General features: G+C 41.6%; 1 protein-coding gene across 5 annotated transcripts in view; it reads left to right on the forward strand.

Moving 5' to 3' along the window:
• Positions 1-23,933, forward strand: part of tbc1d32 (TBC1 domain family, member 32) — a 103,489-nt gene that overhangs the window by 54,257 nt on the left and 25,299 nt on the right. For 4 of the 5 annotated variants that reach the window (XM_080881826.1, XM_080881830.1, XM_080881827.1 and 1 more), the window contains 3 exons: positions 7,035-7,104; positions 10,714-10,829; positions 16,723-16,877. In XM_080881826.1, coding sequence (XP_080737952.1) covers positions 7,035-7,104; positions 10,714-10,829; positions 16,723-16,877 — 341 coding nt within the window. The remainder of the gene's footprint in view (positions 1-7,034; positions 7,105-10,713; positions 10,830-16,722; positions 16,878-23,933) is intronic. The other variant, XM_080881829.1, reaches the window with a different exon arrangement.

The following is a 23,933-nucleotide window of genomic DNA, read 5'->3' on the forward strand; positions in this document are numbered from 1 at the left end:
TGTTCCTTTCTGATGCCACATGAACTACAGAATAGGGGAGTGCAGGTGGGGAGAGCTGTGTCTGTAAAGATCAAATGGTAAAACTTTTTTCTTCAATAATCTGCTCAGTCAAACGAGGCTTGTATTTCTCTGTGGGAGACTTCTGTCCATAGGTCTCGCAATAATAACACAAACACACAGGCCTGCCACCCATTATTGTGTTACTCAAACACATTTGACTTTCTTCTGCAGCCAAATTGATTTTTATGCGTATGCTTTGTTTATGGCAATAGCCAGTTTCCCATATGATGACAGCATGCACTATAACCTCTGTAATACATTTATTATATTATGTGCAGGCAACTGTTAATACGCATTGTAATTTTTTTTTATTGCTAAAGCTGAAAAATATTATCAGAGGCAGGTCAGAATATTATGGATGCTTTATTTTTGGCAGGTTTAACAAAAGCGTACAGTTTGGCTTTCCATACTGAATGCATACTCCATTAATCATAGTTGTATTTTAACCACAGTCATTGTTTAACAGTAAATTTAATTTCCCTCTACTTAGCTAAATGTGGCTCAATTATATCCAGCAAGGGCACTTAAAAGAAGTGGGTGTGAAATACTGAAATAACATTAACAGTGCATTAGCTATTAATCTGCACTCCAGAAAATTTCGGACAAGTGCTGATTATTTTTACAGTAAAGAGATTTTCTGAATCGTTGTTTGAAATTTTCTGTGGCCCAGAACACCTGTAAAAACACAAGATTTCATTGTAGAACAACATTTTGAACTTTGTAATATTCTGATGTCTGACACTGACATGTTTATTATGGTTTCGTTTTTTATTTGTTTTTCTAAGGACATAATATCAATAATCTTTCTTTCATACACATTTTCTAGTAGTAATTTTCCCACCTCTTTGTCAATACACAAACAATGCACAATTTGTCTGTTCATAATTACCAGAAGATATGACGACATAAGAGCTTTTTGGAGCATTTGGATACACCCACAACCCAGGTGTTGCCAAAAGTATCCTTTGAATTTTAGTCTTGAATGGCTAAATCTAAATTACTGGGAGGTGATCAGATATAAAGCACACTGCTGCTAAAATGTGAATGAAAACCATTTCACTGTGGTCTTCTCTAATGATTACTCAACATATAAAACCAAGATCATGTTGCTTATTTCAAGTGCTTTTCAAGGGACATAAAAAAAAAGATATAAGGACACACAGGTGGTATAAAACAATGCAGGATTTAAAATAGAAGATAAACAGAAGATATATAAAATAAAATTGATTATATGGAAGAATATAAAGGTACAAGACACTGCACTATTTGAGTAAATAGCTTCATATTTTACCCGGTGACAGTAAGGTTTTAAGCTGCAGTTTAGAAGAAATGACTTGGTAGAAGCTTGAGGTTTTCCAGGAGTGAGAATCATGTGAAAAAGAAAGTTTTCATAGGACTCTATGCTCTATACCAGTAGTTCTCAAACTTCTCACAATGAGTACCACCTCATAAAACATGTGGCTCTTGAAGTACCACCCTTATGACCGACATTAAGTTACAGTAGTATAGGCTTATTTAACACCATATACAGTTTACACTAGACAATTTTATTTCTTATATGAATGTTATTTATTGTAACTGTCATAAACAGGATGTGACAAGTGACAATAATAACAACTGTACTGCATTAAAACATTCACAGCAGGTGGGATATCCAGTCTTTAAGTAATGACGTATGAACCCTGTTTCCGGGCCCAAACTAATAGTTTATTAAGGTTGTTGTGTTTTTCCCATATGGAAAAGAAATAGTAAAAACTTATATGTGATTACTCATGAAAGTGGCCACTTTCATGAGTAATCACATATAAGTTTTTACTATTTCATATAAGGCTTACATGATTTACTCATGTAAGTGGCCACTTTCTCATTACTTTCATATATTCTTTTAGTAAGTATCCAAAACATACAAGTTTCATTATATAATTTTTCAAGGGATCTTATATCTGTTTTCACACTTATATGCTTTTCATACAAGTTTCACACAAGACAGATACAAACTTTATAAGATTTATATAGATCTTTTCCATATGGGTTAACATGTTTTAATGCTTTGTATCTTGTTCTGTTTAATCTGTACAAGCTCCTAAAAAAGGCAGTGATCACTGTCGGCCTCTCTCGGTTTTTATTACCACTGTTAAAGCTCAGTTTTTAAAACCTTACGATGTAGCTACAGCCCAGCCCATGCAGCAGTAAATTAATGACTAACCTCGTATTGTGGATGGATTATCTCAGTTGTTCTCCTGACTGAAGTTTGGTCCGTCTGCAGGATACTGCCATGCATTTGTCTCTAACCATTGAGTGGAAAAAAGTTGGCGTTCATCTTCCAGCTTCAGCGTGTTTATATTATGCTAACTATAGCTGTGTAGCTAGCCAATGCATAGCACATCATTATATACGAGCTAGCCCAACTTCAGTAACCCTGTAAACGTCACTACTGTTTAGTTTTCTGTCTTCAAGTGATAGCAGAGCTAAACGTTTACATTTTTCCCGCGTACCAGTAGAGGGAGCCCACGTACCACCAGTGGTACGCGTACCACAGTTTGAGAATGACTGCTCTATACTCTATGAAGTAAAACCCATGATTCCCTATGATTTAGTAGCTTGTATGATCTTTGAAATACTTATTTTCTGTATGACTTCATCAGTCTCTCACATGGTTATGGAGAATTTTTAACTCATTCTTCTTTACAATGTTGCTTCTGTTCATTGAGGTTTGCAAGCATTCATTCATGCACAGTTCTCTTAAGGTCATACATGCACTTGCTTTTTGCACAGGGTATGAATGTTTCCAAGCACGTTAACAAACACGTGCCATTTTTTTCCTAAACTGTCCTGCCATGTTCTTTTTAGAGAACAAGTCGGAGCTTTTTTTCTCAGAGCATAGTTTGGCCTTGGGTGAAAATTCTGGGACATCCACTTTTGGCATTGCATCACCTGAATGATCAGCAACCTGTTAAAACTTTGCTTTTACAGAGGTGCTCACACTTGCTGATGATCAGTGAATCAATTACATTTAATCAGCAGCACCTGGCTGCCGCTTACCCTCTAAATTCCTGTTGAAGCAGTAAGGGTGTATGTACCTAATTAAAATAATTTAGAGTGTGGTTAAACCTACAGTATAGATTTGGACGGTTTGACTTGTACAGTTTGGAATTTAACTGTAATTGCCATAAGAATGAACATTCTTCATGCGCGTGGTGTGTCATGCAATAAAAAGTTTTGAAACCGTGTTCAAATTTGACAGACTTTATAAGTAACATCATCCCGAATATGTCTGAGCTTCTAAAGAAAAGCTGTCAAGATAATTCATGAGAGTAAAAGCATTCACTTGGATCTATGAATTAGTAGACAGTCATTTGTGGCAGGGAGACAGCTAATAAAAGGCAGCATCTGTCTGTAGTGCTGTGTCTGTCAGCAAAAAGGCCTCACTTCTCTGGGGACTGATGAAGAACCTTAATTCTGGGTTTTTGTTTTGATGATTTATTTATCTAAATTCACAAACACACATCAGAGTTGTTTGCACTTCCGCTTTCTTTCTTTCATATTGCCTCACATTTTTGTAATACTTCATTTTTAGGATCAGTCACAATCTTATTTGCATAATTTCTTTAACACAGAGCTGTTGTGGAAAATAGTCCACCCACATTTTACATGTCAGATTGTTGATGCTAATATTTTTAAGTCCTTTTCTTTTGGAGAGATTGCAGGCTTGAACTTTGTGATGTTTTTGACACACTTTGACCTGGAATTCACATCTGTCAGAGTTACATTATAAGAGAGAGGCATAGATTTCTGTTCAGGATTTTTATATAAAAATACATACTATGGGTGAATTCAGTAACGGCAACAGCTTCCAGGGTAAAAATAATCTTAAATCTGTATTTTTGGGCAAATATTTTCTCACTGGTGATACTGTAGATACAGTTTTTGTGTACCTATGACAAATTAAATTTCAGTTAATTTATGTAATGCTTCAAATTAATTGGACAGATAAGAGCCTGAAGATATTTTAAGATGGGTTCTGCATTGTAAGGCTTGGTTCTGTATAAACATTGACTAAATACAGCTTCTGCTTCAGTTACAACAGCCCATAAAGGAGACCAGATAGCAGTCAGGACTCTTGTTGAATTCTGCAATCTGCCGGTTACATTTGTGTGTAATTGTCTGCATGTGACATGGAAAAATGCCCAGTGGTGTTTAGCATTGACTAGTCAAAGCCACTCTGCCCAGCTTGACGCTCCCATTGTATGGAGAGAGCAGGCTCATTTGCCAAGTGTTAACTGCTTTCAGTTCACCGTTCAGAGTTGTATCTCATCACCTGCCATGGCCCTGACTCCTGAAGGCAGCTGTCCAGCAATCTCCTTTATCTCAGCTTCCTGTTGAAATTGGGTTACTGCATCCCACGAGGAGCATCTTTTTATGTTCCAGAGATCTATGCTTGCTCAGATAAAATAATAATTTAAAAGGATTTTTTAATCCACATCCTCAAACTTTTTTAAGTCTCTGCTTTTAAGTATTGCATGAAAAACATCAAAATTGCATTCCCTTTCCCCCATTCTGAGATGCTGCAAGTTACTGTAAATGGAGGTTAGTTAGAAGAAATTGTTTTTATTATTGTTATTAATCACATGATGCATTTCCCTCTTCTGGCAGTGTTTTAGGTAGATGTCACGGCAGAAACATCCCAGCAAGTGCAGCAGGGTTTGAATGACCTGCTGCAGCACTTGTTGCGTGTAAGGTTCATATTAGAGTTATAAGGTGCTTAAAGGTGCTCTTTGTAGGCGGTCTGACATTTGCTGGCTGTCACAACCAATGTGCTGCTGCCATCCCCAGACTTGATGAGTGTTTGAGTGGTTGTCAGACAGTTAGTCATAGGAGATGTAGGCTCCCTGTACTTAGTTTCTAGCACTAAAATATAGGAGGTGCTTTTGAAACATGAGGTTCTTAAAGTCTTTTTCACGTGTGAACTTAGAGTTTCAGAAAATCAGGTTGTGAAATTTTCCATTTCTGTGTCCTCACATCTATCATGGCAAATAGCCTGCTTCAGACAGGTTCACACAAGTGCAAATACTGGTTTAGGTGAGCCCACTGCCTGGATGGAGTGGGCAGGAAGCAGCGCGCTTGCTGAATGTACACCGTTAGCTGTGTTGTTCTCACACTGGTGCAATCCGAAATCTCGCGGACATGTCAGGTTAAACGTTTGATACCGTTGTGTCTGACTTTTGCATTCTCTGTCTAATGATGTCTAGAAAAGTTAGAAAAGCAGAAAACTTAGATATTTGGAAATTTCTGAGCATGTTAGCGTGAGTTCAGTGATTCATTTTTTATTTTCTATTTTTATTATTTTTTAGTTCACGGTTAATCAAAATTTTCTTGCTTTTTTTAAATTGAGCTTTTTAATTCGGTCCTGCCTTTATTTTTACAGCTGAAGACATTCTTGGATATATTGTCGTAAATGATGTATGCTCATATCTCTAAATGGGTTTCATAACTACCTCTCACTCCGTTAAGTCCTGACACTTTCAGGCTTCTTTATTTTTAATATTACTTTTGTTTTAATTTCTCTGAAGCACAGGGGATTGCACAGAGTCTGGGAACTAAATCAACTCAGAGCTCCAGATTCATGATATTACTCTTCATAAGCTTCACAACTACACCTAAACGAAGTACAAATTGTCATAACTAATCTCAGAGATAAATCAGATGTGCCACCTTTCATAGTGTATCTTGTTAAATGATTGTGATTATAGTTATTAAAAACTGCAAAATACACTCTGGTGGCTTAATGCTGAGGAGAGAGAAATGGGCAGGGAGGGAATAAATACAACAAGAAGAGGATTCATCTCCATTAGACAGTAATTGCCATCAGCTAGAGGTTTTCACAGATTTTAATATATAGGGAGAGAAGAGTGAGAGAAATGACAGAACCAGCTATCCCGGCATAGATTCATGCCCTCTTCAAAAGCCATTTTTTCTCAATTAATCCAAGATTTGATGGCCTGTGATTTATCCACATTGGTCAGCTTTGATATTTGGATGGCAACAATGTTGAATTATAACTCTGATATGTAGATTACAGCTACTGTTATCATCATTTCCCGTGCATTTTTCTGCACCATTAGCCTGTAAATTGAATTGGAAGTTTTTCCTGCCACTGATGGTGTCTGGATAATACTCATCATATTAATTGTTCAAATGTTCTCATCATCCTCCCATAAACTGTCTGAAGCTGGGGATCCATTTGCACAGATGTAATAATATCGGTATTCCCCAAAGCCAGGAAGCAGTGGAAACATCTTCCAAAACAAAATGTTAGTCCTCCCACTGTTATTACTTCATTTATCGTTCTATCTGCGCAGTGACAACTGCAACTCCAAAGACGAATATATTTTTAATGATTTTGGAACAAATACTGGCACTAAGTAAGAGCCCATGAGAGCTGATTGCATGGGAGCTGTTTTTGTTTTCACGACTCTAAAACTGGCCCGTATTTTCAGTTGCTGTAGCCTCACCATGTGACTCACAGAGAAAGAAAAGGTCTTGAGATAAAGAGCATTCCCACTTCAGTTTTCACTTCTTTTTTTCAAAAACCCTGCCACAGCCCTAAACTCCTGAGTTATTGCTCTGCTGCTCTACACTGTCAAAATGCTGCTGTTAAATTACCCATGGCTGACTTTTACTGATATTACCCAAGTCACCTTGATGTCACAATAGCTCGCAAACATCACAATTAAAGCCAAACGACTGTTGTAAAACTGCCAGCTACAAAGTTACCCAGACACAACATTACATCTCTGGTGTCTTAAAAAGTAGCAATTCATGATATGCTGTCATGTTTTTCCATTTCCCATTGGAATAATATAAGCTGTTAGGAATGTATAGGTAGTTTTCCACCCAAACCTTCTTTTATATACCCTCTCATTGAAATGCATTGCTTCGTAACAACCACATCTTTTTTTCATCCTGTTTTATAGCAGAGGAGAAGACTGTGAAGAATGCCGTATTATCATCTGTGGAACAGCTGGGAATCAACACCTGTCTGAAGTATGTAAAGGGATTTTCTTTAGCTCATAAACCCTTACTTATTTAGGCTTCTTACAGCAGAAGGAGAGCCTGCTGCGTATAAACTATTTCAGTAAAGTCTTAGAATTACTCAACTGTGAGCTCCATGGAAGTAACTACCCCAAAGTATCTCTTAAAAAGAGTCTAAATCACTGCGATGGGACTAACGTGCATGTACCTTAATTTTGATTTTGTAGTGTCTACATTCACAATGAATGTGAGGAGAAAGTTACATTTCATATTGGATGGGGAAAGCATAGTTAAAGACTAGAAGCTGTGTCTCACTCAGTTTGAATCTTTTTGCAGTTACTTTTGCTTCAATTAGGCGCTGATGAATGTTGACATGGTCCTAATCAATTGTTTCAATAACCGCGTCTTCATCACTGGGCTCCACATGAAAACAAGCATCACCACTTTTAATGCAGTGGTGTGTTTTTCTGCTCAACACTGACATCTTTGACTTACAATGATAATAGCATGCTGATGTTCAGCAGGCATAAAGTTTACTGTGTTCAGCATCTCAGTTAAGCATGTAAGCATGCGGACGTTGGAGAAATAGCACTAAAGAGAAAGTAGAGCTGATGTTGAAGATGTAAGTTGGTTTGGTTTTAACAGAATAGCAAGGCTCAGTCATTAAAGTGGCCGTCGGAAAGTTAATTGCATAATCTTACCACCCTGAACCTCCTATGACCTGGCTTCAACAAATGTGGGCATCACATTTTGGGTTGTGCACAATACTAAACTCTATAAGGGCCTGATATCTGTTACGAGGACATTATACTGCCATTGTTCTATCGAAATGTAAAACAAATGTCCTCAGATGTGGATTTCCAGCCATTGTAGAGCAAAATCAGGTAAAAAGATAATTCTTTGTTTTTACATTCATCAGGTCCAATCAGTCCAAATAGCAAAGAGAAATTAAAAATTCATGCCATGAAAGAGTTCGGTTCATAGGAGGTTAAAAAAGAGCGATCCCACTCCCTCAAGTCTAAACATTTCCTACTGACAGTGCTTAAATTGAGTCTCCAATTGATTTGTGATATTTTTTTCAAGAAAACGATGTCTCACTTTTTTTTTCTTTTTTCAGTTTAATGTGGGTATAAGTTAATCACTCCTAACATGAGCCAAACTGGTAAAAATTTTCATGCCAAACCTTCAATTACTTTTTGAGTAATCCTGCTGACAAACAAACAGGCAAACAGAACCAATCTACATATAAGCCGCTTGGCAGTGAAAGTAATGGCTTTATCTGCCTTTAGTTTTCTTCGCTATGGGACTCCATCACTATGCAGTTCTGTTTGCCACTGCAAAGTCAAAGGAAAATAAAGTCTTAGAAGAGTGAGAGTATATTTTCTGTTACTTTCAAATTAAGTATGAACTGTTTCCATCTTTCATTTTTCAAAACATCAAACCAATCCTTTGCTCTACACCTGCTAAGGAATTTGTCTGCTTTTATATCTCCATTATAGACCAAATGAATACACTCATACAGGTTTTCTTTTGCTTACCCCAACTCAAACCTCTGTAGCTACTCGTTTGTGAATAAGCAATATGCAAGTTTATAGCTCATCTGGTCAAAGGACTGATGAGCTTATGTTGATAATTCACAATAGTTGTTACTCCTACTAGAGTAATAGTCAGATCTTCACCCAAACTGTGCTCAAGGTCAAGGTAACATTTATCGCTTTGTTAATACCCTGTGAATTGTGATGGATTAGGAGCTGGATGAGCTAGTACATCACTGAAGGTCTGGTTTCTCTGTTTAAAACACAACAACTGTTTCACTCTACCTTTTCATTGTATGTGTCACTTTCTTATCTCTCTGTACACAAAGGTGTTGCTTATTCTTAGCACCTACTCTAAAAAAAATGAACAGTAATCTGGTCTTGCTGTCCCAAACGTAATATCACTTGGAAAAACCAAGAGAAAGATAAAAAGGTGGCTTTTGCCGCTTTAACCTATAGCATATTTAAGCCATCTAAAAAATGTAAAAGCTCACTTTCATTTTTCAACAAGCTTGTGAACTCAAAGCCGTAACATTAGAATTCACCTTGGCGTCCACTCGCAACATGAATTAAAGCTGCAAATGTGCACAAAAGTCAAAAAGGGAGAAGACTGAAAGTTTTTTTTGTTTCTCAGTTCAGCAGCTGGAGACACTTTTGTTAGCAGACATTAGGAAAATTGTCAGAGCTGACTGATGTGAGATATATAAGTTGAGTCAGTTTTTATTTTTTACAGCACATTAATACCGAAGTGCAGTACATGCTATACTATAATTAACACTCACTAAATCAACAATAAATTTGCACTAAAATACAGAACAAAAACATAAAACATCCTCAAATTAAACAAGAATGAAAACACAACCGTGCTTGCACAATAAAAACTAGGAAATCATGCTCAACTGAAAGCTGGAGAAATTAAATAGGTTTATAATTGTGTTTTATAATGACTGAGTGACTGGGCAGGTTGCCCCTAAATATAGAGGCTAACATCGAAAAGGCAGTGTGGCCTCTGTTTTAGAGCCTGGATCAAGGAACATCCAAGATCAGTTGGTCTGTAGACTTCAGGGCTTTGGCACAAGTGCACTGCTATAAGACTTCAGCTAAGTAGAAAGGCACAAAATGGTTGTGAAAAGCTGATCCTGAAATGGACTGGAAGCCAATACAGGTGGAATGTGAGCGCACCTGTCAAAAAGCGAGCTGCACTGGGCACTGGGCTTCTTGAATAAAGTTTTGAGGACTCCTCTGGGGTATTTACTTGACTTCAATGTTGCTTTATTTCTGAGTTTGATATAAAGTATCCCATTGGGCAATGTGACTTTCATGAGTGATTCTGGGAACTGAAAGAAAAATGGTCATGCTGAGAAATGATCATTTTTTTTAAATTAATATTTTCACAGTTCATTTTATAGGTTTTCATTTCAGTAATTTAAAATGATGGGGAAATAAAAGAAGAGATATGAAACAGATGAAAAGTAATAAAGAAGTAAAGTAGTAAAAGCAGAGCTATTATTCCAACAGGATTTTATTCTTGAAATCTAGCAGCATAGCTTTGCATGTTTCACAGTTCCAGATAATTCTTGTTAAAATTTAACTCTGCATTCATTAAACCAGTTTTCTTCCAATTGGTTGCTTCTTACAAACAGAAGGTTTGAACAGCACACATGTGGCGGCTGTACCTCAGTACACTATATTAAGGATATCCCTTCTCACTGACATAATATAGAGCCAAGAATAGAAAAAAAATGAAACAAGGTGCGGTTGAAGCTTTAGCTCACAAGCATCATGTTACAGACCTCATTATATGATGCTTTGGCCATGTTCACTATAAGAATTAACAATGCAGGAACCCCAGCGACACTTAAAAGTATTAAGAATTATACAGGAGCTGATCAGAAATGGAAACCCGTGCCATGAAGCTCTCGGTGTTTGAGCTGGTGTTAAGGTCAGAGGATGTGTGGAGCATTTAGTGCGACTTTGACAGCACCTGGAAATTTGACCAACTTACTTTAAAAAACAAAGGAAGACTGATCTATAAAAGGTTTGCACTTGAAGATGTGTGTTTCATACATTTCATTTATATTCACAGGTATGGGATTTACCTTGGGCTGCTGAAAGAAGAAGCTGCAAATGACCTAGCTCTGCTAATTAAGCATGTGAAGATCTTCTTGTCCACGCAGAGAGTTGAAACTTCATCAGAACTCAGTATCCTTTACAGAGACCATACAATAAGAATTCACAGTAAATGGACACACTGTGGCTGTAAATGTTAGTCACCCATCTGACAAATGTTCTTCTGTCATAACATTTTATTTTTGCATTTGGTCAGTTCAAAACTCGAATTTGGAAAATAAGAATGTTTTTTTTTAGTTATTTGTGTCTGTTTTGTGTCAGTGTATCACCGAAAGTCTGCTTACCTTTGGTTGGTGAAATGATGGCCTTGCCCCTCCATGATGTTCCTGACATCATGCTGAAATTAGGTTTCAATGTTTCTTCTTCAGACATAGCGTTCTACACTGTATATGAATATTTTTGTAGAGAGCAGCAGTTTCCCCCTTCTTATTCAGGGTTTTTCTTATAATGAACATATGAACAAAGATTGTAGCAAGTTTTATAGGTTTCACAGCGATGGTCTTTGTAGGACATCTACTGTTCAGGAGAGCAGTCATCCTGAATTTCCTCCATCTGTAAACAGTTTGTCGTTGGGCATAATTCATACCCATCAGTATTTCTTGAGCATAACCTTTTTCTAAGCTGACTTTGTATGCCTTTATTTATATGGATGAGCACCATTGCAACCCATGCATTCAGATTACTGCAGAGTAATTACTGCAGAGGTTCACTGTATGTATATAATGCACTATTATTTTAAATAAGCAAAACAGAAGTTTTGCCAACTCTAAAGATTTCACAAACGTTTTCTTTGTGGCTACTGAGGCAACACTATATGTGTGTGACTGTAGTAGCAGCTATCTAGTGTCTAGTGTGAGAACGCCACAAGTCGCCCTTTTTAAAAGAAAGAACAAGAAACCGAGAGTGTCATGTCTCACGCTCTGATCAACACAATATAGATTATCTTGCTCCATCTGCTCCTCAGTGAGTAGTTCAACCTTCTTTTGTCCCAAATATCAACTGACAGGCGTCCTTTTTCCTCCAGATAGCTTCCTTTGTAAGCAGACAATTGAAACATGAAAACACAGAGAGAAGATAAAGAGCCCTCACAAATATAAAATGCTGACATTTTGTTTGTAAAGAAGCTACAGTACTAGACCAGACTGACATTTGAGTTGACAGCAAGAAGCTCGTTTTGGGTTATCTTTGTGTTTAGATGGCAGCTGTAAACGGATTTATGCTAATGTTTCTGACACAAAACACAGTGTACCTATTTAAGCTAAAAGAATTAAAAAGTTAATATACTTAAAAATTTGCAAAAACTTTGGTCTAAAGTTTACCCAAAGAACTGAAGTACTTTTTCAGGTAAAAAGAAATCATTTTAAATCTAAGGTATAGATGTTGATTGAGTTAGTATTTTATTTCGAGGATTTTCGGTTTCGTTGATGGTGATTAGGTAATCGCAGATGAAAATGTTAATCGTGTCTTTGGGGTAACTGATTTATTTATAGCTGTCCGTTTAAAAATGATATCTTTACAGAATCCATTACAAATGCATGAGGTCTGTCTGTCAATCACTATCAAAGAGCATGCATTTGTCATTGAGGGTTGAGCCAGTGGTTAAGCTAACCAGCTCACACTGTTGCATTATAATTGTATTTAAGTATCCACACTGTAGTTTAAGCTTTCAACCGCTGTCATAAATTTATGAATAGAAAACAGAGACAATATATAGTTCTTTTGTTTAAGCAATTCAGTGCCGAGCAGAGATGATCAGGAGGATCTGCATAAGTTCAAAGTGAGCATCAGAATGGGGGGAAAAGGGGGCTTTACTGTAAGTGCCTTTGAATGTGGTTGCTGATGCCAGATGGGCTGGACTGAGTATTTTCAGACACTGCTGATCTACTGGGATTTTGCTACACAACCATCTCCCGAGTCTACAGAGAATGGTCCAAAAAAGCAAAAAAAAAAAAAAAAAAATTGTCTTAATAATGCCACAGGTCAGAGGAGAATGGCCAGACTGCTTTAGGCATAAACAACATGAAAGCCTTGTATCAGTGGTTCAGCCTGCCGGTGTGGCGTATTGATGTGTTTAAATGCAACAGTATTTCTGCTGTCCGTCCCTATATGAGCACAGTGTGCTCATCTTCTGATGAGTGTTTTCAGATTGATAATGGCACTAATGTCAGTAAGCTTAGATCATTGGAAACTGGTTTCTTCTATGCGACTATTCTATGAGTTGGCTGTTGTCAAATAGCCTCCACAGTCACCAGACCTCAATCCCATAGAACAGCGGTCCCCAACCCCCGGGGCCTCGGACCGGTACCGGTCCGTGAGTCGTTTGGTACCGGGCAGATCTGCAGCAACTGCCATGCTCTTATGTCAGTATGGCCCAAAAATCTGAGAAATGTTTGTTAATTCTGTGCTACAAAGAATTAAGGCGGCTCAAGGTGTAATAATACAGTGGTGATTGTGTGACCTCCAAATATTCTTTAAATAATGAAGTTCAAACCAAGGTTGTCCAGACATTTCCTTTTTTTTTTTTTTTTTTTCGCCTGTCCCATTTGGTTCTTTAGCCATCAGAATTGTTGTCTGAAGACCAACAAGGATACCCAATGGATTTACTTTGCCAAATGGATCATCGTGGCATTGCCGTATTGGTCCATTTGGTCGATCTTTGTTTTTATTATTTATTATATTTTATTTTCAGATGTTACAGACGGGACAGACATGAGTGAGAGATAGGAAAGGGAGAAAGAAAGAGGAAGGAAAGGAAAAACAGAAGGGGAGAGGGACAGTGAGAAAGGGGGGGAGAAAAAAAATAAAAATCTCCTGGATCACCTGTTGAGAGAAGAATAGAAAACAAGCAAAAAAAGACAAAAAAAACAAAAAACAAAGCAACATACTAAACACAACACCATCGCATTAATCTAGCTAAGTGTAAACAGCAGTAAATACTAAATATTCAATGTTGTTGTGCAGCACGCAGGACAGATGTGCTTCGAAGTAGCAGCCAAGAAAGGTGTAATTTGGGTCTATGAGCAGTGAACACCCGTGTGCATACCTGTGTGGATCAGCGCGCTTGTATTCCAAAGGTTTCTCCATGTAACGATCTGCTAGGGAGTGTGGGGGGTCCACAGCCCCGTCCTCCAGGGTGTGAAGCACAGACATTTGTCCAGACATTTCCATTAACAGGATAAGGCAAAATTGGGACAGATTGTACCCATTTGACCACATTTCAAATCCTCACACTTTCACTGTCACCAATAACATGCCTTGCTGACTTTAAAACAGGCTACAAATAAATGCCAAACCACTCCACACATCTAAGCTGAAAAAAGATGTTTCTTCCCATCATGCACTCGCTGACATCTATAACTGATAATCAAAGCCGATGGAACTATCAGCATGCACAGTTAGTGTCAAGTTTCTGTGTTTCTGTGGATTTGGTCCTCATTATTGAGCTTTAATGCAGACAGCCATCCTCCAGTTCTTTTAACTGGGTATCCACAAAGGAGGCCCGTCTTTGCCTTTTCTTAACAATGATATAAAGAACTCAAATGCTTGTCATTCAGATGCAAATCTAAGGCAATTTCTTCAGTCTGTTACAGGATCCAGTCAAAACATGGCAAAACACGAATATGTTTCTGTATTAACAATTTTGAAATTGGTCTAAAAAGTAAGACCTTTGGGTTCTTACAAAACAGACACTTTGGGTTTCGGTTGTTTGTCCCTATCTGCTCACTGAACAGAGTTTGCTCAGAATAATGCATTACTGTTTTTTTTTGTTTTTTTAACAGCTTTATGACTTCTTATCTGTGTTGGCTCAAAGGTTAAGCACTAAATATAAATGTAGTTATTTAAAGAGGTGCTTTATGGTTATTTTGAGCTTCACGTTTTTATTCTTGGACTCTGTTAGAATAGATTTGCATGATACATTAAAAAAAAGCAATTAGAAAGCTGTTGGAGTCATTCAGGTTATGATCTGTCACAAAAAAACATTTTAGCTCCTCAGCAGTGAAGCCACCTGTCTTCTGATTGGCTCCCCTTTGCAAACAGCATTGAACAGCAGGAGGGAGGGGCTTCTACGGTCATAGACCAAGCTGAGCGCCTGAGATGACCAGGCATTATGGCAAAATCCCCAGTTTTGCCACGATACAGAGCCAAGAACAGAAAAAAACACTGTCTGAAATGGAGCATTTAGAGCCATCCGAAGCCTGAGCTTTTGGCTCAGTGGGAATATTTGTACACTGACCTCATTATTTGAAGCTTTGGCTGTGTTCAAAGTGACCGTTCACCACAGTAACAGTGTATATCTGACAAAAAATAAGGAAAACGATCATAGGTACCCTTTAAAACTATTACTAAGAAATTAGAATGTAGATTCTTAAAGCAGATCAAGGCTGCTGTTGTCTTTTTTCTGGCATTGGTGTGAAGAATTAACATCATTTTACAAGATTAATTAGTTTAAAATTAACATGCTGGGAAGGTACATGCTTTTTTCCGTAGAGTTCACAGGAAATGAACTAAAAGTAATAGATTTCAATGTAATAGATGAAGAAATTTGCTAATTTAGTCTTTTTTCTCATTAAAACTTTCTCCTGTGATATCTTTGTGGCAGAAATGTAGAGAATCTTTCGGCGGGAAGATGTAAATAAATCTGTGTACATTTTAACCTAAAGAAAAATTAAACGGTGACAGTGTTCAAAGGGAGCAACTCAACAGAAAGACATAAAAAGCAGCAAGTGTTGATAGGCCTGGGGTTGTTTTCTGGAGACGAGCCAGTTTGTGTTCTCACTCCCGATTAATCGGCCCACAGTTCTCCCGGAACAGGACAGAGACTCGCATATCAGCGCAGTTATTTGCTGCCAGCAGGGTTTGAATGAAATTATCAAACGTCTAAATGAACTGAATTTAATGAGTAGAGCCTGAATAAACCACTCGAGACGTACTTGATGAAAGGAAGCTTTAACCTTGGAGCCTGATTGCAAATCCTGTTTGCTGTTTTTCTTTTTTTAAAGTATGCTGCTCAGTGTCCGTGCAATGTTGCGTTCACAATGTAAAGCAGCTACTCCTGCTTATTAAGACAAAAATCACAAGAATTATATGTTTGTATCAGTTTGCCAGTGGCTGTGGGTTAAGATTTTTTCATGTAATACCTTCAGAATCTGACACTAGACAGAACTGGGTCTTCACAGTCTGTTTTTTCAGCTGTGACAAAGCTGATGGTGTATCGTGGTTAATTGACTGTTACTCACTCTGTAGATAACACTCACTGGCACCAGTGTCAGCTGACATCAAACTGGTATTAGCTTTGCACTTTATTCAACCCATTATGAGCGCTCGTGTCTTCTGACACAGAGACAATATTTATGGATCCTTTAAAACACAAACAAAATCTCTTAATTTAAGCTTTACAAGTGGTTAACCCTTGTGTGGTGTTCGTATTTTTGTTACTCAGCCAGTGTTCATGGGTCTGGTGGACCCGCTAGAGTTTTGGCTTTCCAAATTAACACTATCAAACAATTTTATGTTAAATTACTCAACAGATGTTTACTTCATCCCAATTACAAGACATATGAACAGCAAACATGGTTAATTTTTTCCCTTTACCTTTGTTAGATCACATTTATGAATTAATGTGCTTCTCGTTTTTCTTTTATATAAAATGTTATAAATAAATCAGTTATAATCAAGTGGAGTGAGTGGAAAGACACAACACATTTACACGTGAAAAAAAATTTATTGTTTAATTTTTCTTTTGAAAAAAACTGAACACGGGTCTCACAGACCCGAACACCATACAAGGGTTAATACAATGCACATCTAGTTAGTTATTTGCATTTCTGTTTATTTCTGATTAAAAAATTATTTGTGTTTGTCAAAAATACTCATGTTACCACAATGTTTGCTGAACATGTCTAAGACTTTGAAATCTGTGTATATTTTTTACTAGCCATTTTTGGATCTTTAACTTTGAAACCAGTAACTCACCAGGAAGGTTATCCAGGTCATGACTGGCTAGCCTCTACAGTGTTCCTCATCATGGCCGGAAACATGGAAAAGTCTTTATGTTTGTTAGTCAGTCTCTCCTCCCTGCTCACCTCTGCCTTCATCTGGCCAGCCAGGATACATGCATCGGTGAGTACAACTACGGTAAAGTGAGTACAATTACATATTTAATAGTATTTTAATGTAAATAATTAGGTTACCCTCCAGTGGTGCCTATAGACCGTGCATAAATATGGAAATCTGACAAATCTGACAGATCTGACAAACATCAAACATCTACCTTATAACTGACAAACTGTTACAATATGAGCATGTAGTGCCCTTCACTTTTTTTCTCTTAGCCACCCCTCACTTGTCAAAACCGGACTTAGTCTTTCATAATACCACTAATTGTATCTAAAATGTACTCAATGTGCTTTTCTGGTTGAAAAGCAGTGACAAAACATTTTCGGTCCTGATTTTAAGAAAAAAAAGATAAGCATAAATAAGTTAAAAAGCATAAATCTGTACAATTTAGGAAACTAAATGTAGACACTAACAGGCAAGACAACTGAGCTTTTAATACAAATGTAAAAAATATGTATAAAAAAATAAAATATGCAACAAAAAAACAAAAAACCCCACAACATTAAAAGGTAACGGAGAGTTATTTCAAAATCCAACTGATGTGCCACGGCAAATTATAGAAGCATGGCAGTAGTGGCTTTCTAAGCAGGTCAACTAGATGGAACAGTTAAGGACGCAGTTAATCAGGAAGTCAGACACAAAGAGCAACTAGTGAATTTCCTAACTAAAACACCCCTTTCCCACTTAATACTTCAGTTCTGAAACACTAACATTGCGATTTGTAGCCAGAATTGAGCAAAACCGCACTGCAGATGGATTATCACAGACCAGCACCTGGTGTATTCCCAGGATAAGATGAACGGACCGTCACCTAAAAGCAGCTGGTGATGTAAGTGGTAATTTTTGGAATTTAGGTAGAGAAAGATATTCAGAAAGTTTGCAGCAGGTTATCAGTGTGTGGAAGTGACTCATACAATATGGTGTTGTTTAATTTTAAATGGATGGATCCATTTAAAATTGGATTGGTTTGCTGGAGTGGGTCAGAAAAGTGTGTGTGGACAAAGCATAGCCTCGTACCAGTCAACAACACAGGTCTGAGTTGTGTTTGCTAAATTTAGGACAGATAAGTATGGGTAGGGAAGGGTGAGGCCACAGCTGTATGCCTTCAGAACTACAATTTACATTATGACTGTCTGTAAGCACTGCAGTCAAATTGAACAGCCAGTTAGCTTCAGACAGCTTGTTTAAACAACCCGACACAAGAAAATTTGCCTGATCACTGTCTGGCTTCCTGCATTCTTCCAATACATGCCCTCCACTTTGACATAAATGTCTACATGTAGGGAGGTTTATTCCTCTTATCATCTCTGAGCCTATCTATGCTTGAATTTCTGTGTAGATTCTGTAGTGCGCTTTACATTTAGGTCATTTAGCTACAGACACTGGAACACCTATTAGCTGAAACATGTTTGTGGCTAACAATTCCTAACACAGACTTATTAGCCTAGATCTTTTTAATTGATAGAACATGTTTTAGATCTGTGTTATGTAAACTGCTGCAAACTTTACATTTTGACTTTCTTGGTATATATTTTTCAAGAATTCACACATTTTTCAAGACTTCTTTGACATGGTATCAAGAAGTTTTGGGGCCGCTTTTGGAGTAAATGTAAAAACGGGCATTATAGTCTTTTCCTCCCACTTCCAAAAAAGAGGAAAATCACTTACACTATGATTAAAAATATTTACATTTTGGCAAGAACTGAGAGGAAAATGACGTCTGTTAAGTAAGATAAGACAAACTCTGTCACGGGCCACCGGGGCAGACCGTGTGGAGTGAGTGGAGGACCCAAGAGCAAACAGAGGTGAGGACACAAAAACCGGACTTAACAGAAGGCGAGCCTTTATTTAGGGCCGAAAACTTAAGGAACAAGGCAGCAAAGCAACTGAGGGAAAACCTGAACATAGTCTGGGAAAACTATGGCTAAACAAAGTACAAACTAGGACTAGTTAAGGCTGGGAAACTATGACAAGGGGTAGGGGAGATAACACAGACGACGCGACACAGACTGTAAGAAACACAGAGACTAAATACACATGAGGGATGATCAGGGGAAGTGGCCACACATGGGAACGCAGCTGACACACATGAACTTAACGACAGGACAGGAGGAGTGAGCTGAATACACAGACAGTGAATGCAGGCCTTCAAAGTAAAACAGGAAACATGAGACATGAACCGGGGAGACGTAGTACAGGGGGAGGTGACATAACTGACAGCATGAACTTGACAGTACAAGACACACAGACATAAACACACGAAGGGCAAGGGAGACATAATTACAAAAAGGGCTGGACTACCTTAAAGAACCTAAGCAAACAATAAACATCAAAATAGGTTAAGCATAACACACTGGGTCACACGACCCAGGACCATGACACCACCCCCCCACCAAGGGCTGGCTCCAGACAGCCCAAACCAAAAGAAACAGACCACCGAGCCCGGGCGGGCGGCGGGGGACCAGGACGGAGGGACCAGAACAAGAGAAAAAAAAAGCCAACAGAAAACACTGGAGCACGTGACAACAGGCCAGACATAGTTCAGGGGGTCGGCCCGGAGGGCGGCAACACACCAGCCCACAGTTTACGAGTTCAGGCGGCCGACCCGGGGGTTGGCAACCCAACAGGCCACGCCATCCCCCATCAGGAGGCCGTCCATGTGAGAAGCAGTGGCGGTGCGGTTCGGGAGGCCGACCCGGAGCCCGCGGGCACAAGAGTTCGAGGGTCATATGGTCGGGGGGCCGACCAGGCGGGCGCCACAGGTGACAGAGCCGGTCAGGAGGCCAGCCGTGTGGGTGGCAACGGCGGCGGCGAAGGGGACGGCGGAGCAGCTCAGGGGGCCGACCGCGCTGAAGGCAGCGGTGGCTCTCCAGTGTCAGGCGCACTGGCCGAGGCCCGGTGGGCACAGGACCAGTCGAGGCAGGACCAGACGACGGCGAAGCAGGAGCTGACGCAGAGGTTGGACCAGGCGACGGCGAAGCAGGAGCTGAAGCTGGACCAGGCGAAGCAGGAGCAGAAGCCGGATCAGGCGAAGCAGAAGCAGAAGATGGCTGGATGGGCGGCTCGGGCCCCCCAGCAGACGTGGCATGGTGCTGGACGGGCTCCTCGGGCCCTCCAGCTGACGTGGCACGAGGCTGGACGTGCTCCTCGGGCCCTCCAGCTGACGTGGCACGAGGCTGGACAGGCTCCTCGGGCCCTCCAGCTGACGTGGCACGAGGCTGGACGGGCTCCTCGGGCCCTCCAGCTGACGTGGCACGAGGCTGGACGGGCTCCTCGGGCCCTCCAGCTGACGTGGCACGAGGCCGGTGCGGTTCTCCTGAACCCCCAGCTGACAAGGAAGGTTGCTGGACGGGCTCCTCGGGCCCTCCAGCTGACGTGGCTTGAGGCCGGATGGGCTCCTCGGGCCCCCCAGCTGACGTGGCTTGAGGCCGGATGGGCTCCTCGGGCCCTCCAGCCGGAAGAGACGGCTGAAGCAGAAGGCAGTCTGAGGCGGAGAGAAAGCTCACGCCATTCCTAGCAGGCTGCTTCCCAGCCTGTACAGCTGACGTGGAAGGAAGCTGAACGGGCTCCTCGGGCCCTCCAGCTGACACGGCGTGAGGCTGAACGGGCTCCTCGGGCCCTCCAGCTGGAAGAGACGGCTGAAGCAGAAGGCAGTCTGAGGCGGAGAGAAAGCTCACGCCATTCCTAGCAGGCTGCTTCTCAGCCTGTACAGCAGACGTGGAAGGAAGCTGAACGGGCTCCTCGGGCCCTCCAGCTGGCGAGACACGAAGCAGCGGGGGTGCTGCGAGGTGCCGAGGCGGCACACCCAGGCATCCAGCCACAGGTGCAGGTCGGGCTGCGAACTGGGCAGGGAGCTGAGCCGCTGACTGGGCAGGGAGCTGAGCCGCTAACCGGGCAGGGAGCTGAAGTGGACATGGAGGTGTTTGTGTCAGGGCCTGCACAAGTGGCTGAGCAAACATCAGAGCGGGATGCCGACCTGGAAGCTGAGCAGGTAGCCGGGCTGAAGCCTGTGGCGAAACAGACCGCTGGGACATAACTCCACGCTCTGAGAGGGCAGGTGAAGAACTGTCCTTAGCACCCGCAATCTTCAAACAGGGGTCAAGAAAGTGAACGCTTTTAATGTTCACAGTACCGGCGTTAGACTCTGAGAACACGATGTCTCCTGAGACAACAGTCTTAGAATCTTTAAACTCAGAGTTCATTGTCTCCGGCTTGATGTGAGAAAACTTGGTCACATGGACGACATTCACATGGCTGCTAGTGGAAATATTGCCTAGGGGTACGTTTCCAGTGTCAAGATCAGTAACACATACAATGTTATTCGTCATGTCACAGAAAACCAAAGTAGACTGCACTTCAATCTCAGCTTTGGGAACATTAGCTTCATGGGGTGTGGCTGAGGGAGCAACACCTGAAACAGAACCTTGTCCTTTTAAGCCATTAACGTGGCTTCTGCTGCCCTTGGCTGCCCTCGCTGTGGAGCTAAACACAGTTTCTTCTGACTCATAACATGACTTCGACAGAGTGTCGCTCAGGGAAAAAGTCAGGTCAGCTAACACAGTTTGCTCATCTCCCACAGCATCCAGAACACAGTCCAGGTTATCCATAGACCCTCTAGCATGAGTCATGACTGTCTCAGGCCGAGCATGTTCAGACACACAATACACCTTCTTGGCTAACGTGCCCATGTACTCACTGTTTATCAGTTCGCCACCTGGTCTCAGGTCCTGGACTGAATTATTCCTGGCAGAGGTGGAAACAGGTGCCCTGCCCTCACGGAATGGAGGTGGGTTAATTACTGGGTCTAAGTTCCCATGCCTAGAATTCACAGTGGCGTCCTCACCAACTAGAGTGGGTTCATGGTCACAATTCTCAGACGCATTCAACTGGGAGTCAAAAGGCTCAGTTATATAAGCCACACAGGAAACAGTCTCTGGTTTCTCTAAATCATTAACATGGTATCGAATTTCCTTATCTGCTCCCTCAGAACAGGTAGACACAGCCCTGCCATCCTCGCTACATGACACTGGCAGGGTTTCTGTTGGCGCTTTTACGGCCACATGAAGAGCTTCTACATCAAAATTCCTGGAAACCCCACTTAATGGTTCACGCTCAGTGTTGCTCACATTTCCAGCAACAAGAATGCCCCCAGACTCATCATCAGTGATTGAGTGGTGGTTAACACAGGTCACACATGGAAACGCTAAACATTCATGTTGAGACACTCTACAACCCTTGGGGGGCCTCTCTAGCTGTTTAATTTCAGTCTTGCTGCTCGTAGTGTTACTATCAGCTGGTCCATTTACAGTCTCTTTAGTCTTGGCCGGTAAAACAGATATTTGCACGGACTCTGGCTCTTTGATACGATCGCCTCTCTTATGGCTGAGCCCGCAAGGCAGCAGTTCAGTAGTGGGCATAATCTCGCCCATGGAAAAGACACGTGGAGCAAAAGCACAGTCACTCACCTCCATGTCGGAAGGGGCACGAGATGAAACGAGACCCTCCCCAACCTCCAGCTGCCGAGCGGCGCCACGGTGACGTCGCCGTCGCCTCTTCCCTGAAGGCGACGCGGTGACGGAAGCTCCGGTTGCAGGGGAAGTGAAAGGGGGCAGGGCCCTGGCAGCTCCGCGGGCCCCCAAGAGCCAGGCGCGTTCCCCGAAAGACTTGCTCATAGTCGGGGGTCAGCCACGGCTTCCACCGGAGCTTCTCCTCCAGCTCCGCGAGAACCACCTGCTCCCGTTCAGCAACGTCCTGGGCAGTGATTTGTGGGGACATCTCCTCAGAGCCGAAAATCACTGCTGACGCGGACTCGGAGGCGACTTCGGCCAGCGGTTCCAGCCCAGGCGACTGCTCTGACGACACCCCGGACTCTGGCTGCGCTGACGTGCGGCGGCGATGAGGGCGCCGCTTCCTCCTAGCAACGGCTGTTGACACAACATTGATAGCCGTGACGGCTGGCTCCTCGTCCTCCGACCACATCCGTGCCAGAAAGGAGGCTGGAGAAGCGAAGTCCGAACGAAACGGCGAGGGTGAGCGGCTCGTGTACAAAGGAATGGATGGTAGCGACCCCAGGTTGCGCCCGAGTCTCAGTGAGCCAACCTTAATCACCCCGGAGCCGCAAGATGGTGGAGGCGGTGATGGGGAAGTTGCGTGACAGCGGAACGGTGGTGACGCAGCCCGTGCGCTGGGCGCCTGCTCCTGAGGATGGGGTTGGAGGATGGTGCGGAGGTAATCAGAAATCAGGGGGGGTAGCGCCTCCCATAGCCAGGGGAACACGGTTACGCTCACCCGCAATGGGTGAAGCAACTCCTCCGTATCCTCCTCCCCGGAACGCTGCATCCACTGACAGCATAGCGCTTCCACTGCCTGAACGACCTCCCTTCTCTGTGTCGCTGGGTCCATACTGGTCGCGTCGTACTGTCACGGGCCACCGGGGCAGACCGTGTGGAGTGAGTGGAGGACCCAAGAGCAAACAGAGGTGAGGACACAAAAACCGGACTTAACAGAAGGCGAGCCTTTATTTAGGGCCGAAAACTTAAGGAACAAGGCAGCAAAGCAACTGAGGGAAAACCTGAACATAGACTGGGAAAACTATGGCTAAACAAAGTACAAACTAGGACTAGTTAAGGCTGGGAAACTATGACAAGGGGTAGGGGAGATAACACAGACGACGCGACACAGACTGTAAGAAACACAGAGACTAAATACACATGAGGGATGATCAGGGGAAGTGGCCACACATGGGAACGCAGCTGACACACATGAACTTAACGACAGGACAGGAGGAGTGAGCTGAATACACACAGTGAATGCAGGCCTTCAAAGTAAAACAGGAAACATGAGACATGAACCGGGGAGACGTAGTACAGGGGGAGGTGACATAACTGACAGCATGAACTTGACAGTACAAGACACACAGACATAAACACACGAAGGGCAAGGGAGACGTAATGCAAGGGTGACATAATTACAAAAAGGGCTGGACTACCTTAAAGAACCTAAGCAAACAATAAACATCAAAATAGGTTAAGCATAACACACTGGGTCACACGACCCAGG

This window comes from Rhamphochromis sp. 'chilingali' (genome assembly GCF_963969265.1).
Source record: "Rhamphochromis sp. 'chilingali' genome assembly, chromosome: 5".
In the NCBI taxonomy this organism is placed as follows: domain Eukaryota; kingdom Metazoa; phylum Chordata; class Actinopteri; order Cichliformes; family Cichlidae; genus Rhamphochromis; species Rhamphochromis sp. 'chilingali'.